The sequence below is a fragment of the Vanellus vanellus genome (genome assembly GCF_965231255.1).
Source record: "Vanellus vanellus genome assembly, chromosome: 16".
Taxonomy (NCBI): Eukaryota; Metazoa; Chordata; class Aves; order Charadriiformes; family Charadriidae; genus Vanellus; species Vanellus vanellus.
Genome location: NC_138921.1, coordinates 6,286,365 through 6,305,688, shown reverse-complemented (window position 1 = coordinate 6,305,688; position 19,324 = coordinate 6,286,365). Strand labels below are relative to the sequence as shown.

The 19,324-nt window shown below is 38.4% G+C and overlaps 1 protein-coding gene across 1 annotated transcript in view; it reads left to right on the top strand.

Moving 5' to 3' along the window:
• Positions 1-5,689: 5,689 nt before the first annotated feature.
• CABIN1 (calcineurin binding protein 1) overlaps positions 5,690-19,324 on the top strand; it is a gene marked incomplete at its 5' end in the record, with an annotated part of 116,790 nt that continues 103,155 nt past the window's right edge. Inside the window, 16 exons of the mRNA XM_082491917.1 lie at positions 5,690-5,713; positions 5,837-5,929; positions 6,272-6,385; positions 6,558-6,692; positions 6,957-7,137; positions 7,561-7,690; positions 9,451-9,600; positions 10,761-11,053; positions 11,764-11,932; positions 12,234-12,370; positions 12,795-13,012; positions 14,578-14,656; positions 14,896-15,083; positions 16,332-16,481; positions 17,231-17,425; positions 18,539-18,775. Coding sequence (XP_082348043.1) covers positions 5,690-5,713; positions 5,837-5,929; positions 6,272-6,385; positions 6,558-6,692; positions 6,957-7,137; positions 7,561-7,690; positions 9,451-9,600; positions 10,761-11,053; positions 11,764-11,932; positions 12,234-12,370; positions 12,795-13,012; positions 14,578-14,656; positions 14,896-15,083; positions 16,332-16,481; positions 17,231-17,425; positions 18,539-18,775 — 2,493 coding nt within the window. The remainder of the gene's footprint in view (positions 5,714-5,836; positions 5,930-6,271; positions 6,386-6,557; positions 6,693-6,956; positions 7,138-7,560; positions 7,691-9,450; positions 9,601-10,760; positions 11,054-11,763; positions 11,933-12,233; positions 12,371-12,794; positions 13,013-14,577; positions 14,657-14,895; positions 15,084-16,331; positions 16,482-17,230; positions 17,426-18,538; positions 18,776-19,324) is intronic.

Genomic DNA, 19,324 nt, shown 5'->3' with positions numbered 1-19,324 from the left:
TGTCCTGGTTTCAGTTTATTGGCTTACAATGTTGGATTTTTTTAGCTCTCAGTGCTTGGAGACGGGTACCATGGCTGACTGGGTCCCTGCGCTTTCTCAGGAGGTCTCTTCAACTAGAAATTTTGAAACTTGAGTAACAAACAGGTAGGTGAACAGAGTCTGAGACACACGTGTAACCAGGAGTACTTGGTTGGAGGGAAGAGGGTGGACAGCCCTGGCTTTGCAGAAGGGCTTGACCAACTTGAAGGTGAGTACTCTGAAATGCAGAAAATAACGTCGCTTTAATTCTGATCTGCAGACGGCTTGTTTCCTGGAGGTCCTTCTACCTCGTGAAGGAACAAGCACAAACTCTCGCCAAAGCCTTTGTTTCCTTTAGCGAAACCCTGCTCTGCCCTGTGCCCCAGCTCTCCTTTGGGCCGTGTTGGCCACTGCTGGGCAGTGCCGCAGGCTCTGTGCCTTCCCCTTGCCTGTGGCTGCTCCCGATGTGGGGAGTGACTTTCCCAGCATTGCAGAGCTGAGCAGGAAGAGATAAGGAAGGAGAGGGAGAGCTTGGAAAAGAGTATGCCACGCAAAGATGTCTGAATAACATGGGACATCAGTGTGACTTTCCCACCCATTTCCATGTTGTGTCTGCATTCTGGTGTTATCTGACAAAACATCCTAGAATAATGCAAAATCAGGAAGAAAGTGCTGGGTCAAGGACCATCTTGAGAATTTCCTGGTTCATGGACTTTGAGTTGGTTTTTTTTTGTAAGAGCCGTTAAAACATTAATCAAAGGATTATTTGGTTATGAATTGTTTGCACCTTGGTCTGACCCAATTGATGCTTTTTTGGTGCTGCTGTCTGTCAGCACAGAGTAAGAGTCTGAGAGTCCTATGAGCTTGCAGCTGGTTGCTTTCCTTCATAAACTGCTGGTGCTGAATATCCTTTTTACGTTCATGTTGATCTGAAGAGATGGCGTATTTTTCCTGCGCTGAGCTAATGTTAGAGTAGGTTTGTGCAGTATGTTGGGGCTTGAGAAATATAACCAGCAAAGGGGCTATGCAGGCCCCTGAAACCCACCCTAGAGCACACATACAGAAACCGACAGAAGTGGGAAACATTTTCTCACACCTCTGTTGCTTATGTTGGAGAAGGTCAGATACATCACCCTTATCTAGGGCTCAGCAATAATGTTATAAAGTCCCCTTCCCTTGAATGCTGTGTGCAGATTGTCCATCTTCCATGGGATGGAGCCTGCTCAATGTCTGAATTTAGTATCTCCCAGCTATAGTAGATCTTTTTACCATTGTACTGAATCTCTTAACTTCCCAGGCTTAACCTCCTAAGGTTAACTAATATTTCTGCTCCCAGAAATGGCCTCTGTTGTTTGAGAACTCTATATAGACGCATTTGCAAATTCAATGGTAACAACCTGATTTTGAACACTGTGTAACCATTTCCTAGCTTCAAACCTTTGAACTGTGGACAGTCTGTTTATTTACAGAAGAGAGGAGCAGCGAGGCCTTGAGCAGGCTGAAGGGTAGTACTGACAGAAAAGAGTTACAGATTCATGATAGTTTTGGAAGTTACTCTCCAAGCACAACAGTGTGATGCTGCTCTTCATGGACACCCTGTTCTTAGTTTGTCATGATGGAAAGATGGGCTTTATTTTCTCCCACAAATGGGACGCCAGAGTTCTAACATTCAGGACAAAGTGGACTCTTTGTAGTGGTGGTAAATGCTGATTCAGTGAAACACTTGAGCACAAGCTTAATTTCATCACTGTGATATGGCTTTAAACACAAGGGTATATCCCACAGATGGAGCAAGGCCTGGGTGTGCTCTCCTCAGTCAGTGCCTCCCTCACAGCCTGTCCTGACACGGCATGGGCACCCGTAGGCCTCACATCGGTTTGCAGATGGCACACCTTTTCTTCAAGACTGGCTGCAATATGATCACCTTACATTTAAATAAAATTATTTCCCCCAGGAACTGTCACCGTTACTGTTTGGCTGGGGTCACTGCCTCACATCGTGCTGCTGCCATCAGGCAGACACGCCTTCCCCATCTCCCAGGGGCGTTAAAAGCACGTTCCCCTTTCCAGCTAGCAAGTTTCAGGGAAAACCGATAACTCTGGGATGAGTTCCAAACTCCCTGGAAAGGGAACCCGCAATTTATTTAATCCATTGCGCGCTCCCCCCCTCCCCCCCAGGGACAGGCCTCGGCCGCTGTCGGCCCCAGCACTCCCTGCGGCACCGCCCGCCTCTCCCCGCCTCCCTGTCCCTAGCGTTCCCATTGGCTGTCTAAGGATCGGCTGCTGGACCAATGAGCAACCTCTTTATTGGCGCGCGGGGCTCCGGGGGGTTCGGAGGGGGTTGCCGTGGAGACCGCCGGTGAGGCAGCCTCTCCGGGGAGCCGCCGCTCGCCTGAGGGAGCCGCTCCGGGAGCCCCGGGCGGCCGCTCCCCGCCCCCCCCGCCGGCCGGGAGCAGCGCCGGCATCCCGGGGGCGGCCCTGTCAGGTGAGTGTCCCGTCCGCCCCGGCCCCGTGGAGGGGCCCGAGGGGCTGCCGGGGCTTCGGCTCTGCCCCTGCGCGGCCCGCCGCTGAGGGCTGCCAGAGCCCAGCCCGAGGCGGCGGGGCCTCGCCTGCTCCCCTCCGCGGAGCCACGGGCAGAGGCGAGCGTGGGCTCCTTCCCTCCCCCATCCCGTCCCGTCCCTTTGTGCCACCCTCCGGGGCGTGGAGCCTGGCAGGCGGCGTGAGGGGCGGCCCCGCTCCCTTCTGCGGAAAGTTACCGTGTTTCGGTAAAAGCGGCTTTTGCTAAAATGCGGCGGAGGTGATCTTTGCAATGTTAAAAACAAAGACACAAAACAAAACAAAAATCAAGTGTGGGTTTTTTTTGTTTGTTTGTTTTTTGTTTTGTTTTGTTTTTAACAAGCGTGTATTTGCAGTGTATGGATCCCGAGTGTAGCAACCACAACAAAAGCCAGGAAAGCCTAAGTCACTCCCTTTATTTCTCATTTTGAAGTTGAGAATCACACAAGCTCTGGGAACAAGAGCTGGCATTTGAAATTTTTACTTAAGCTTTAAACTACTAAGGTAAAAGGAGATAAGAGTTTGAAGGCAAAAGGTTTTAAAGAGGTATTATTACTTTTTGAGGGTGTGCTCACCTGTTATAGCTGCAGGTTTATAGCTGAGACGTCATGTAACTGAAAAAAATCAAACCGGTTTGCAATACTTTATGTTAAAGACAAATTATTTTTTTCCTACCTAAATGATATAGCTACGTTCCTCTGAAAGTGCTTGTAGTGACATGCTTAATTCCTAGATGTTATGACACTGTTGTAACTCAGTCCACAGTTAGATTTGCAACCATGTACAGTGCCTGTTTTCAAAATAAATGAAACAAAGCCCCCACCTGCCTGACACACCACTATAAAAGCTGAGCAGAGGCAATATCCTTGTCCTGTTTTTCAAAACCATTACACTGTTCTGTTCGATTATGCTCTCAACTTCTGAACGCCAGAGAGGAGAGCTGCTAAACGTTTGTTACAAACTTTCTGTATAAATAGGAGATAGAATTAAAATTGTTTCCCCACCTTTTCTGTAGTTGCAGTTTCGCTGGCAGTCTAACCACGGAAGTAAACTCTTCACTGTGGTCTCTCTCCTGTTGACTTCCTCTGCTGCCTTGAGCAAAATTATGTGGATTCAGCAAAAGACTTGAGCATATTTCTGAATATAGGCATATTTGCAAATGAACTTAAAAACACTCAATTTAAATATGTAATTGCTTTGGGATCATACGGTCTTATTTATTTAGATGTCATCAGCATCTGCACCTTCTGTCAAAACCTGGGGCATTCGATATTTCTGAAAGAGATAACCATTAATCTCTGTGCATATATTTTCTCTGTATGCAAAGTAGACAAGGAATCTTTGTCTTGGAAGATATTTGAGGTTTTATTCATGTTTATTTAGTAACTTAAAGAGAAAAATGTTTTATTGCTGTGCAGTTGTCAGTCTGATTTAGCTGCAAGCGAGGAAAGTAAGTGGTGCATGGGTAAGCAAAATATCATTGCTGAATGAATGAAATTCCTGTCAAAGCATTATTTTCTCTGTGTGCAGAACTAATCATGATGATGTATGAGTTAATTCAGCTTATAGTTCAAAACTCCCACTGCTTCCTGCTGTGGTTAATTCTGGACTTATTCTTCTATTAACGTGGTCTCCAATATTAAAGACTGTTTTTAGCCTGTCTTGCGCCTGTCATCTTGTTTGAGTTGATGGGAGGGTTTTATCACGTAGCAGTGAAGCTTTTCTAAAAAAACAGCACTGAACTCTCATATTTTTTGCCTTTACTAACACAACGTTTCAGGCAGTTAATAGAATATAAGTTACGGTTTAGTTATGAGGAAGAATGACCTACAGATTAGAAATGTGTGTGTTCCTCTTTAACCTTTTTATCAGTGGTAAAAAGACTGGAAATATTAGTAGTATCCTTCCTTCAGAATGCAGAAATACCACTTAGTAAAAGTTCAGTTTCTTTTGTTTGCATACATCTTTTTTTTTGTAAGAGCACATGTGGTAGCCATAACTTGCTTTTGCTTGGAGGTGGTCTGTAGAAGTTGGTCAACATACTCGGAAAAGACAACTGTTTTATAAACGCTGGTTCTGTACTAGCAGGGGAGCAGTAACGAAAACATTTTTAGTCAGAGAAATTTCCAGCCGTAGACAGTATTTTGAGCAATGGGTTGATTAGCCACTATGGTCTGCTGCAAAGTCAATATGATACAGATAACCTTCCATTTTTTTCCTTTCCTGTTCTGTCAATATCGGTAAGCGCTGTGGTTTTTAGACGTGAGAGAACACTCTGGTTTGTGCTCTAGGTAAAAGGTGCAGGAATACTTCCATAAATTTTTTTTAAGTAACTGAAGATAAACACATAAGCTATAATGATTCATGCTCATAAAATGTCAGAGTGTTCAAGAAGCTTTTTTCATTTTAGCTCTTGTCATTAAAGGGATTCATGTTGTAATGTTGTTAATATAATGTATGTTCATTAAATATTATACAGTAATCTAATAACATTATAGCTGTAATTACATTGCCAATACTTCCACTCCCCCCTCCCTGCCAGGACTAGCATTTTGAAAGCCATCTTGAAGTATTTGTTATGCTTAAATTTGTATTTCATTCTCTGTCTCTAGTTGAAATTCACTTTAAATGTCATTGTTCCTATGTGGTAGGGCAGTTTGTCTCTTGGCATGGGGTGGTGGTGACACAGGACAGTTAATTGGTTATTGATTAAAGTATTCCTAGCCTGTCTTTTACTTCTGAATGCTTTCTTTATAGACAGAATAAACATTCTAATCCTGTTTGCTTTCCAGACCTGTTTAGGCCCTTCCTCCTAATCCTGGAGAAAGGAACAGCTGTAAACATGGTAAGGGCTTATTGAGATGGTTTTTGAGATGTTTTGGTAGACATAAAATTGAAAATTTTTCCCCAGAACTAAGACTGAATTGGCATAATGAAAACATTGGTTTTGGAGTGATGTAGCTATTGGTAAACTTAAGAATCTGAAAAAAATCACTGTAATGTACATGTCTGTTCTAGGGAAGCTGTTGCTTGCAAGACACTTGAAATTTTGGGTTTTTTTTCAGCTGATGTGGGGGGAGAAATTGTTCTCATATTTTATTTATTTGCAATTAGTGATGACTAAATTCATTATAGTCCTTGTAACTTTATGTTTTTATTTTCCATTTACCAAGAAAAAAAAAAAGAGAAAAATCCAGTTTGCAAGGGAAACTGGGACACAGGTAGATGTAACATTTCTTGTCATGTCTCGACTGTCATTCTAGATTCGAATCGCAGCACTGAATGCGAGTTCCACAATTGAAGATGACTACGAAGGTACCTTCAAAAGTCATAAGACACAGACAAAGGAAGCTCAAGTAAGTAAACCCACAATTTTCTTAACAAAGTTTTGTCTTGATGGGATTTTTGTTCTTGCTATTGGCAGGGATTGTTCATCCATAATTTTTTGTGTTTAAGAAAGTTGTGTTGCTGTCTTATATCTTGAACCCTCCTTTAGCAAGTGAAAACTTCACTCAAATGAGTTATATTAGGCCAGTAAGGCTGATGGTCTGCTATACAGTCTGGATGTGGACTACTGTATAGCAGAAAGTATTAAAAGTGTGAAAGCACTGATATTCATAATAAATATAACTATATTGTAATAAGTATATTTAATAAAGTTGTCCTACAACATAGGTCCTAATTTTTTTAAACTGCAGGAAGCAGAAGCTTTTGCGTTGTACCACAAAGCCTTGGACCTTCAGAAACATGACCGATTTGAAGAGTCTGCTAAAGCTTATCATGAGCTCCTTGAGATTCGTCTTCTGCGAGAGGTCAGTGACCTTTAGAGAATAAAACTCTAGAAACTATTTTTATTATATTTTGCGTTACTTAATTTCTTATTGGCTAATTAGAAATGTTACTGTTACCAGCTGGCAAGTTGTTTGCTGTTCTTTTTACTTGTCTAATTCCTAATCCATGCATTGCATTTATTTTATATTCTAGGCAGTTCTTTCTGGTGATGAGAAAGAAGGGCTGAAACATCCAGGCTTGATGTTAAAATATTCCACCTATAAAAACCTAGCACAACTGGCAGCGCAACGGGATGACTTGGAGACAGCCATGGAGTTTTATTTGGAGGTACAGGATAGCTGAAATAAAACACTGGAGCCTCAATGTTTGCAAAAACTTGCCAAAATACAGATGTACACCTTTCAGCATACATCATTTGAATGTATGTCCGAATTCTGTGTACTTTCTGATGTTATGTGTGATATAACTGGTCCACCATTCAGTCCCTAAATTAGTAGTGACCCTGTTGAAAACTAAAGCAGTGCCAGTCCCTGTAGACAAGTGGATATGTATGTCTGAAGTGTGAATAATGTTGTTTGTTATCCTTTCTAGGCTGTAATGCTAGACTCTACTGATGTCAACCTGTGGTATAAAATCGGTCATGTGGCAATAAAATTAATCCGCCTACCTTTGGCTCGTCATGCTTTTGAAGAAGGCCTCAGGTGTAATCCTGATCACTGGCCTTGTTTAGATAACCTCATCACAATCCTGTACACACTCAGTGACTACACAAGTAAGTACTGTACACCAAAAAAAATTCTCAAGTTATGTGTAATTTTACATATTGGTAAAAGACTGTAATGATGCAGTCGTATAGGAGAAAGTTTGTCTTATGTAAGCAGTACGTTAGGTTATGGTAAAGATTGTAATTTCTTTTGTGCAGGACTGGACTCTTGAAAGTAAATAAAAGATGTACTGCAAAAATTCTTTAAATTAAATGAATTACATTATTTTTCTGGATATAATACTCGGGAAGACATAACAGGTTATTTTAAATGTATGCATGTAATTATTTTACATGTTACGAAGCTATCGGTCTAACTTATGTAAATGTCATATTTAGTTGGAATTCAGTGGTGAATACGAAGCCCAGAAACGGGAGCTTTTGAATGAACCAAAGCGGTAATTGACCATTCAATTTCTATTTCTCTATCAGCATGTTTGTACTTTATCTGCAAAGCTCTGGAAAAAGACTGCCTATATAGCAAAGGATTGGTTCTGAAGGAGAAGATCTTTGAGGAGCAGCCTTGCCTCCGGAAAGATTCCTTAAGGATGTTCCTCAAATGGTGAATGCCCTCTTATGCTATATACTGCATTTTGGAGTGTAAATTTTGGGTTTGGTGTAGTTCAGAAAAGCTGGTGAGATATAATGCTTTAAGCTTTAATAGTATCTTGCTGACCTGCCTTCTAAATAATAAACCAATGTTAAATGTTGGTGCTGCTGACAGAATGTTCTTCGGTAATGAGTTTTGGAGCAAGGTGGAAAGCGGCAAAAAATCCACTTGCTGCTGCTCGCTTCTTTTCATACCTCGATCTCTTGTAATCATCTTCCTTTGTTTTATTTTACTTATTTGCAGCTGGTATCTGCAGCATTCATTTTAGTTTTCTTTTCCTAACTGAAGAAGCAAAACAAAACAAATGGAAAAAAATAACCAAACACCAAACCCCAAAATCCACACAGGTTGCTGCTTTTCCAAGCAGTTACAAATCTGGGACTTAATACAATTTTCTCCTATCAGTACATTTCAGGGGGTCTTACTGATTTTTATTGACAAATGAGTAGTCACAAGACTTTGTATCTTTCATTAGTACCTGAAATGCAGAAATTCTTAGTTTATTAAGCTTTCAGACCACTGCAACTCTGCAAATACTCTGCAATATTATGCTTGAGATTTTAGTCCTTTATTATTACTTTTTTTTTTACAGTATGTAAAACTTCTAGTAAAAGTTTGGTGTCCTATAGCTCTGCAAAGTAGACTGTCTCTTTCTGTGTGGATTTTATAGTATGAGTGGGTAGGAGGAAAGTGAGAAAAGAAAGTGGTGGCCCATAAAATCTACAGGATCTAAGATAACTGACCATTCAACATCAGAGCTGCTCTCGATACTGTAATATGTTGCTGTGATGGTCAGTGGAATTCAAGAAAGATGTTTTTAGTTTAACTGTAGTTCAGTCTCACTGAATATAGTAATTGCTGCATGTGCAGATAACATCAGTACGCTATATAACTTGTACGTGGTAAATGGAAATGGAACGTGCATCCTAGCATGCATCCTGAAGTTATGCAATACATCAGTCAAAAACATGTTTAACACTTCAGACTACTCTACTCTAACATCTAAAATGTGAAAATACAGAGTACTTAGAAGATACATAAGATAAAGGATAACTTAAATTTTAAGGCTCTAGGATTCTACGTATAGCAGTAGACCTTTAACAGAAATTCCTGTTTAGTTAGAGAGACCCTGATTTATTAAGCTGCCTTAGGTCTGGCTCTTAAAATGAGTTACAGGCTGAATTAAGCCTGGGCTTTTAGCCACTTGTTTTTTGTTTCTGGATTGTGATATCTCTGAAAAAGTGGATTATTTATCACTTTCAAAAATTCATTTCTAGACTCAGACTATACAAGACAATTTTCAATTCCAAATTTTATTTGTGATGACATGAATTCCTCAAAATAGCACTTTGGAATGAAAGGAATTTCTCAGTCATACAATTTTTTTCTGAACCAAAAACTTCTGCCTCCGAAAGAAAACAAAACCTTCTGCTTTCCTTTAATTTTTCAGTGTTTAGAAAATAGAATAGGACATTCTCTCTTTGTCTTTTAATTTTTAAGGCAGAACAAAGATTTTGGATGGTGAACACTTCTATATGCATGCTATAAAGTGTTTAAAAGAATGTTATTTGAATGCTTGTTTTAACACTGTTTATTTTTGCTGCCTGGAAGATGTCAACTGAATCTCCCCAGGCTTTTAAAAGAACCCAAACAATGAAAAAACAACCAACAAAAAAACCTTTAACTTGTCTTTATTTCTTATTATTTTTTAGTGACATGTCTATCCATAATGTAAATGTGAGTGCAGCTGAAACAGCAAGAATCATAGATGAAGCACTGGAGCTACGTAAGAAAAGACAAGCTTTGCTAGTGCGTGACAGAGAACCAGACCTCAGACTGGTCCAGCCAATTCCCTTTTTCACGTATGTCTTCATATTTTCTCTTTTTAAAAGGTTTCTGTGAAGCCACTTATGCTGACAACTGTGTTGCACTTCAGAATTCTTCAGAACGCTTTTTTTTTTTGTTGTTGTAAAAATAAACCAACCAATCAACCCCTCAGTGTTTTCATTTTTTATGAGATTATAGGTTGGTTTGGTGTACTTAAGATTTTAGCATAAACCCTGTATCTGTCAGTTTTCAACCTTTGAATTAAAACCAATGATGTAAAAAAAAAAAAAAACCAAACCAACCAAACAAACAAAAAAAACCAAACCAAAAACCAAACCAAAACAAAACCTTAAGAATGATTTGGCAGCTATTCCAACTGTATTATTGTATTTTTCATATATAACTAGCTTGTATATAAACTTTAAAGTAAGTTTAGCTTTTTAAAATTGTTTTTACTATTTGGATAATGGAAACTGGGAAACACTGCAGTTCTTTATTTGCAACAAGATAAGTATGCTAATAACTTGTTTTATATGTCTTTATTAAGGCATAAAGGATTGGGGTTTGTTTTGTTTTTTTTTCATTGCACATATTTTTCTGGAATATTAATGGACTCTGCGCATAGGTCCTATTGCAGGGAAGTTGCTTCTACTTGTGGGTAAGGGTGAGAATTTTTTATTGTTGTTGATTGAATGCAGAACCTGAGAATGGTTCCTTTGACACTGCTTTTTTTTAGGGTTCAGTACAGAGTAATTTCCTCAGCAACTACTGCATAGACCTTTTTTTGTTAGAGACATTTTTTGAGATCAGGCGCATATACTGACTCCCATTTCCTTCCTACTGCAACCAACTCACCAGTTTCCTCTGAAAACTTTTGCCTGCTGCCACATTTTGTTCTTGTTTTTCTAAGTGGTGTATTCTAGAAGGAAAGCTCCAAAGGACCTCTGTTCCAGGCCTGAAATTGTCAATGGTCTATATGATAGGAGATGCAGAAAGATATTCTTCAGCTTTTCTAGTTTCAGGGCAGATTTTGACACTCAAATATGTATTCCTCTCCCACTGAAAAGTTGCTCTTGCTACCTCTAAGCTATTGGAGAAAAACAATGTTGAATGCTGCTAGGTTTGTAAATATAATTTAGAAAATGATGTGACAAGAATTACTGAAGTTGTGATGCCATTGTGTTTCCACATGCAGGTGGAAATGTTTAGGAGAAGCTTTGCTTGCCATGTATCACCACCTCACAACATGTGATCCTCCTCGACCCAGTCTGGGAAAGAGAATTGATCTCTCAGAATACCGAGACCCAGTCCAACATTTGACTCTCTCTCCTACCTCTGCTCCCGTCAGTGTTATTCAGCCAACTCCTGTCAGCACTAATCCAGTGGTGACAGTGCCAGAACCCGTACTACCTTATACTCCAACAACACCCAACTTTCCAAGTCACAGTCAGAATTCATTGGAACCAGGAGCTACTGTAGGTGAGCAAGGTACTTCAGTCTAAGATGCAAGATACCTTTCCTACTTATCTGGGTAGTAAAAGCACTACAGTATTCATTGGGAAATACTGTCTTTATACTGCATGTTGGTGGATTCAGAACCTTTTCAGCATATGAATAACATCTGGTAGAAAAAGCGAAGTGAAGCTTTATAAAATTAAGTTCTGTTAACACTCCATGTTAGAAAAGGAAGGCCACCTAAACTGTCTGAAAATCATTGATTCCTGATTAAGACATAGGACCTGTGTTCAGGACGGTGGGCAGTGGGCTTACTTTCCTATCTAATAGAAAGGAGAGTCAGGTTGATTTGTTCTTGATTGTTACTCCAGTGCAGGAGCATCTGACCTCTTCTGGTTTTGTGCTATTGACTCATACTTCAGTTTTTCAGTCTTTAAATAATGAATTCTAATGAATAATGAAACGCAGAATTTTCAGGAAGGCTGCTTCTTGGTTCAGACCAGCATTTTTATGCAAAATGCCGTGGCCAGTTTATATTAAAGTGATTTTTTAAATTATTTTAAAATTTTTGTCACTGTCTTCAGAAGGAAACCAATGAATCTCAAGTGTTGCCGTAGAATAAAATAAAGTGTCAGCCCCAAGTAACTTTTTTTTTAAATAAAAAAGATTATCCACTTTTTGTTTGGCAGTTAAACAAAAGAAAAATATACTGATAAGTTATCTTTTTAAAATTCTGTTGCTAGGTGACATGTCTGCAGGTGATAAATCTAAGAAAGGCGTGAAGCGAAGGAGAATTACAGAAGATAGTGGTGAAACAGCAAAAAGGAGATCTGCTAGAGTCCGGAACACCAAATGTAAAAAAGAGGAGAAGGTTGACTTTCAAGAGCTGTTGGTGAAATTCCTTCCTTCCAGGTACTGTACAGCAATAACTTTCATTATGAGAGTATCAAGAACTAAGCAGAGGAAGCTGTTTAGGGTTTTGTTTGATTGATATGCCCCAATCTTAAAACCACTAGACCCATGTTATTTTTTGAAGCAGATGTGATGCATTGTAGTCTCATAAATTTGATAAAACTGTTCTTAGTGAAAATTACTAAACTAATTAAAAAATAAGAAAGCTTTTATTGATCTGAAACTGAATTAGAGGACAATGGAGATGTCAAAATGGATAAGATAAACAAGATAATCTTGGGTTTTGTCCCCTTTCACACAGATTAAGGAAATTAGATCCGGAGGAGGAGGAAGACCCTTTCAACAACTATGAGGTGCAATCAGAGGTCAAAGAGGAGAATTTCCAGCATGTGGGACCACACAGAATGTCATTTGATTCTACAACATTTATGGAATCTGGTAAGGATTTCATTATAACTCCCACTCTTTCTCTGTTGCTTCTTCCATATTGTAGGCTTTATTTTCTGTATTTTCCTATCATATGTAGAAGATACAGAAGTGTCCTGGTTTGAGTTTATGTTATTTTTAAAAGTATAATTTTATGGAATAGAAATATCTCGGTTGGTAACAGGTGTGATTTATTTATTTATTTATTTATTTATTTTAAGTCTTGAGGACTGCGTAATTGCTGTGTGCAGGAGCTCTATTGTATGGAGTTTCTCATTTAAACAGATTGGAATGCAATAACTTAATTCTGCATGTAGGCAACACAGGAGAACTGCTGCAAGATTACTGCATGAAACACTGATGAAACTTATTTGTTTCAAGTTATGGTCTGCCTTGACCTTAAACACCTATGGCTTTGTGTCTGTCTGCTTTCTAGAAAAACAGGACGTTCATGAATTCCTGCTGGATAACCTGAATAATGGTGGGATCTTGGAACTGATGATGAGATATCTAAAAGTCATTAGCCAGAAGTTCCTAGTGAAGTGGCCTCCTGGCTTGTGTGAGGTGGTCCTTAGTATCTATAATAGCTGGAGAAAGCATAGTAGTAGTCTTCCCAATCCATTATTGAGGGACTCAAGTAATCAGCACATCAAGGTAATGAAACATTTTTCCTTATACTTCTATTTGCTGCTGTGTTGCTCTCTGTACACACACGCATACAAATGTAATATAAATACTATACACATACATGTATCTTACTCCTTTACTCTGTTGTTGCTTTCTTTTTCTTCCCTCCCTTTGCTTCTGATACGACACAAAGTTTTGTTTTGTCATCAGGTGAGTAGAAAGGCTGCTCAGTTCACACTGGCGGACTGAGGGTCAGCATTTCTGCTCTAAATAGAGTAAATGCAGTTTAGTTTTAAAATAACCTGCAATTTACAGTAAAAAAAAAAAAACAAAAAAAACAAAACAAACAAATCCCAAAAACAAACAAAACCAAAAAACAACGCCCCCCCCAGCATCACCATTTTATTACCTTTATAGATCTGTAGATTTCACAAGTGCAAATAGAGAACATGGTAAGTTCATTAAATTAATGTTAAACAGGCTTAGTGACACAAGATGATTCTTCTTGGATTATAAAACCAGTACCGATACTTCTTGTCTGCTGAGCCTGCCTATGTTATCATTTCCATGTTAGCAACGTCATTTGGAAGGTTGTTTGCCCTTGGTATGACTGCAGTTTGAAATATTTTTTTTTCAGATCAACAGTATTTCTACTTTTTTGCAAATGAAAAATGAATTCTGAAAACTATGTTCCATTGACTTAATTTACAAAACAAAGAAAAGCATTGCTATGTAGCAGATGTTAAATTCTTTATACATCCTGTGACTTTTGTATTTCTGCATATTTTTCATATATACATATCTTTTTAAAACAAATGTAAATGTGTTCCTAAATGTATTCCCTTGGTTCTCATTGTGACTGCATAACTACTTGCTTGTATGTAAAAATTAAAAAGTCAAGACTTTGTAGGTATACTATTAAAAATCATCGTCCCCATGCTTGTCTATTCTTTTTGATCCTTGAATTTATTTTAAACTTGATCTGCAAGCTATCCTGAGTGTAATAAATTCATTTTTTTAAGATTGTAAAGGGCTATTGTGGTAACGTGCATGGACTTTTGAACTTTTTCACAAGCACCTGTGTTTTAGAGCTTGACAAGCGTTAATAAGCTGATAAGACTAGAGTGCATACTCAGTCTCATGGAGATAAATACTGAAAAAATTACAGGGTATAGAGTTTTTATTTCTCAAATATCAGTACTTCTACTATATTCTGGAAACATGCTTTTAGCATGATTTAGCAATTCAATATAGTTTTATTCAGCCAGATACAAAAATAAGGATGTCACTTTTTTCTGATGTCAGGCAATGCTTTTCTGACTACCTTCTTTTATGAGCTGAGATTTAAAATTTGTTTTTAATGCTCCTTCTAAATATTGTTTTGTTTAGTACCTGTTGATTTGTAAAATGCTATTATACACCTTTAGACAGAGGAAGACGTAGTTATTCTATTGGAATAGAAACCCCAAGAGGACAAGTTGAAGGTTTTCTTTGAAGTAAATTGCAAATTTAGTAGGTTTTTTTGTTTTTTAATTCTTCTATATATTTCTTCCTGTATACTCTTTTTTGATATTTCCATACTTTTTCTGAAGGATATGATGTTGATGAGCCTTTCTTGCATGGAACTGCAATTAGATCAGTGGCTACTGACGAAAGGGAAGAGCTCAACAGGTGAGAACTGGATGTTACTTTCTTCAGACTCTAAAACCACTCAAGGTATATGAAGAAATGTTTCCAGGAATTCATTGGATTTTGGAGCTATTTTTTTCTTAATGAATATCTTTCAGATCTGTATTTTACTGGTCTATCAATTGTTGGCATTAAGGTAGTACTTTTAAAATACTAGTGTGGGGACTCTTTTAATGGGATGCTAGTAACTTTATGATAAAATGTAATTAATTGATTTGCAGTTTCTCCACGAAATTGCCCTGTTGCCTCTGTGAATGGGAAGTTTGGTCCTGACTTCCCAGGAACTCACTTCTTGGGAGACCTGTTACAGCTGTCATTTGCATCCTCACAGCGAGATTTATTTGAGGAAGGCTGGATGGAGTTTGTCACTCGGGTGTATTGGCTGAAGGCTCGCTTTCTAGCACTGCAGGTTTGTTTTACGTTTGATTTAACAAATAAAACTTTTCCCAAATTAAAATTGATTTTGTTCAGAGATGCTATAGCTGATTCGGGAATCTCAGTGCATTTAAGCATGTGGATAAAACCAGCTCAAACCATAGTGATTTAATTTTACTTTTTAATATAATTAACTATCCCTAAGGGTACAGGTGGAAATGAAGTAGGAGGTCTCACGTGCTAAGCTAATATTTAGATATGTTTAATATCTAAGTCTGTTCAAATTCACTCATGTTCAGCTTAAAAAAAAATATATTTGGAATCAAGTTATTTGGAATAGTATTGTGTAGCTGCAGAACGTGGATTTTTTTGGAAGCTGGCTGTGTGGATACTTTCAGCTGAAGCTGATGGTATGTTTGATTATTCTCCCCTCTGCTTTTTCAAGGTAGCATGATTCTTCTTTTGGAGGTGTTTAATTTAATATGCAGATTTTGAAGCAGAGGGTTTTGAATGTATCACTAAGGGAATAATTTGAAAGAAATAGAATTTGGTCGCAGACTATTTTTTTTTTTTTTTTTTTTTTTTTCCTCCAAGCCTTGCTTCCTCAGGACATCATAGAGTTTGTTTATGTGTCAATTATGTTTAAGGCGATTGTCAACTAATAGTATGAGTCAGTTTCATAAGTGTGACCTAACCAGTCCTGTCGGTTTTTATTTTTTCCATGTAAAGATTCTTTTCTAATAAACTTACTTGAGGGAAAAATGGGAGTTCTTATATGGCTACTGCCATTTTTTTCTTTAGATACACAGTTATGTTTTGCCTGTGCAGCTTGCATTCCTCTCCTGATGACTCAACTTCAGTATCTACTTCAGTGGGACAGAGCGAGTAGAATGCATTCACTTTGCAGAATATAAGAATGTTTCTTGGTTCAATGTTTTTATTTGCACAAATGGAAGAGTTATTTCTACTGGTTTGCCCATCCATGTTTTTAAAGGAAAGGGATTTTAGCAATCCATATTAATCTTTCAGATTTATGCAAACCGAATTCTATTTCTCTGATTTGTTTTACCTGTTATTAAAGTCACTGATAGGTATAATGCCACTTATTTTAATTTGAGATTGTTAATTGGATTTGATTTTTATTTGTGAGGATGTGCAGCTATCACACCGGCAGTGCCTGCATTGGGTTTAAACATTTTCTACATGCTTTAGGAAACCCTTCCTGCAGACAGAACTCTAGTTTTTTTTTGTTTCTTTGTTTTCCTCTGTACTGTTTCTGTAGGGAGACATGGAACAGGCACTTGAAAACTATGATATCTGCACTGAAATGCTACAGAGCTCCACTACGATGCAAGCTAAAGCTGGGAATGACTGCAGCATCGTAATACGGTTACCTAATCTACATGTTGATTCTGTTGTTTCTTTAGAAGAGGTAAGAATTAATTTGCAGGTGTATTCTTCCCACTCCATCCCTCCCGGTTTTGAAGGTCATCTATGAATTAGCTCTTTTGTGATGGAAGTTTACCGTGTCTGTCCTAGAATTTTTCTAAGAGTGAAGGGGCAGGTTCATAGTTTCATGGTGATGTCAATGCCATCATCTCCTTTTCGAAAAGATACCTTTTGGATCTGTTGGTCCTGTACAACTTAAGATTGCTTTTATGCAAAATAAAAATGTTAAAGCAGCTGCATGTGGAAAATTAGATTATTAGATTAGTGTGTTAGTTTTTGTTCTTAAACATAAATTTCACCTTTGCTTAAATGAGCTCTTCAGCAGTCTGTTTTCCACATGACAATTTGCGTACACTTTTAAGCTAAGGGATGTCCATCTTTTATTCTTTCTATTGCTGTTTTGGGGGATGAACTCCAGCACAGGAGATGCTGTCTTCACTGTGAAGTCCATCTGATAGATGTGTTCTTGCAGTGTAGAAATGCTTGATTTTGGGATTTGAGGCAAAAAAGTTAAAAATCATTATAGCAGTAAAATTATATGCTATATAACAATTAAAAATCTGTGGAATGGTGAAGTGTTACATAGTGGGTGTTTTCTTCCTGGTTTATATTCCTGAGTGTAGCTGTAGGGTTCACATAGCTTTACAGCTAAACTGCTAGGAGAAATGTCAGTAGTGAAATGTATGTGAAGACAAAATGAAAGTTGGATTGTGCCATCTGTGATGTTTGCAGATTGAAAAGAACCTAAAATCTCTGGAGAGATGCCAGTCTCTGGAAGAGATCCAACGACTGTATGAGGCAGGGGATTATAATGCAGTGGTGCATCTGCTTCGTCCAACATTAAGCTTTAATGGTTATGGCAGAGCAAAACATCTGGAATTTGTAACATCCATACCAGAGAGACCAGCACAGCTGCTTCTCCTACAGGTTTGTTTTGTTTCTTAAGTCTTTTTTAGGAAGGGATTAAGATTTCTTCCTGAAAACAGGATGAAAGGATTTCTAGAGTGGTTGTTAATGGTTAATGAGTCTTATTTACAAAGCAAAACGTGGAACCAAATCTGTAAATGGTCTGAACAGCATAGCTTAATTGACATCATTAGCAATATGCCAACTTTTGCTAACTGAGAACGCGGCTAAAGATATAACATGTCTGAGACCTATATGAAATGGGCAGAAAAACTGTAAATTCAAATAAACTTGAATCATTCGCAGAGCGATCTTATGGATAAATTCATGCTACCTGCATCTGCTGCCAGGACTTCTTGCTTTTCCTGATGTTGACTATATGGTGATTTACAACCATTCTGAAACTTAAAAGTTGCCTAGCATATGAATGATTTCTATGATGATGTGTATCTGTCCTGCATGAATGACAGATTGTTGATAGATACATCCAGTATAATTGCTATAGATTTAGTCCATTTGACACTATGAAAATAAGCGTACCAATGGGCTCAGCTATAGAAACAATTTGAGCCTATCAGGTTCTCTGGGAGGGGAAAAAAAAGATTGCACAAAAAAAAAACCTGATGCTCTTTTAACTAGACTGAACCAAATTCTACAGCCTCCATGCCATCTTGTGGCCCAAACTTGGCGGAGTAGAAAGAAGCAGGAGGACGTTGCTATAATACTAGCCTTATAGTTGCTATTTTGTTATTTATGAAGTAACAAAATGGTAGCACAAGATCATAAAGATCCAAACCCTGTTTCTGTAGGGCCTCTATTCAACTGCATATCATTAGAATTTTAGACCTACAGCCATCCCTTTCCTGAATATTTTTTTCTTGCATCTCTTATTAAAGCAGAAAGATTCAGTGATGATTTTTTTGAAATTTAGATCCTACTTCTATATTTGTCATCCAGGGTCTATGCACCTCCTATTGTCCTTTTTAATGTCATATTTAAAGGTTCTGTTATCGTTTCATTAAAGTAACCACATTAACTGGATATAGTGTATTTCTTTGCCCTGCTGTGCATTCATGGTTTAAAATAAACCCTTCATCCTTATAATAGGTTTTTGTTCATATTTACATTCCCTAGGACTCCCTGCTCAAACTGAAAGATTACAAGCAATGCTTTGAACGCTCAGAAGTTGCCTTGAATGAAGCAATTCAACAGATGATTAATGTGACAGCAGCTTCTGCTAAAGAAGAGTGGGTTGCTACGGTAACACAACTGCTCACAGGAATAGATACTTCATTATCATCAGTCAGTAGCATCCTGAAAGACTCTTCTGTAACGCCAAGCCTCGTTCGATTAACAAATAACCTGATTCAGGTAACCTGTTCAGTTGCACTACCAAAGAGGTATTGTGTACTACAGACCTTCAGACATGATACAGCTGCTGTGGCTGAAATTGCCACCCACTCGCAGTGACATTTTGGGTTACGTTTTTGTTGGGGGAAGGTCAGGGGAAGATGAGCATTACCTTCATAGTCTTCGTTTTCATTTTGATGTGTTTGAGATGCACTGAGAACGCCTGTGCTAGAATCAGTAACAGCAGGTACCTTCAAACATCAAGCTGCCTAAAATAATCAAAGAATTGTAGTAAAATAACCCAAGGAACAACACTGTTTTCTTACGCTATTTGAAATGGTGACAGTGCGAAGACTGAGTGAGCTGGCTGGGTGCAGTTGGTAAGTTATGGCACTGATCTTGGCTGTATGTGCTTTGGGCTAGAAGACAAGATCCCATAAGCCTTATGAACATGGTAGAGTTGCTTGCAATAGCTGACCAAGGTAAGGGCTTTTCCAGTAAAAACAGAGAGGGTGATGAGAAGAGGATGGGGAAAAATAGTGATGTGCAGACTGTTTCTGGCATTATGAA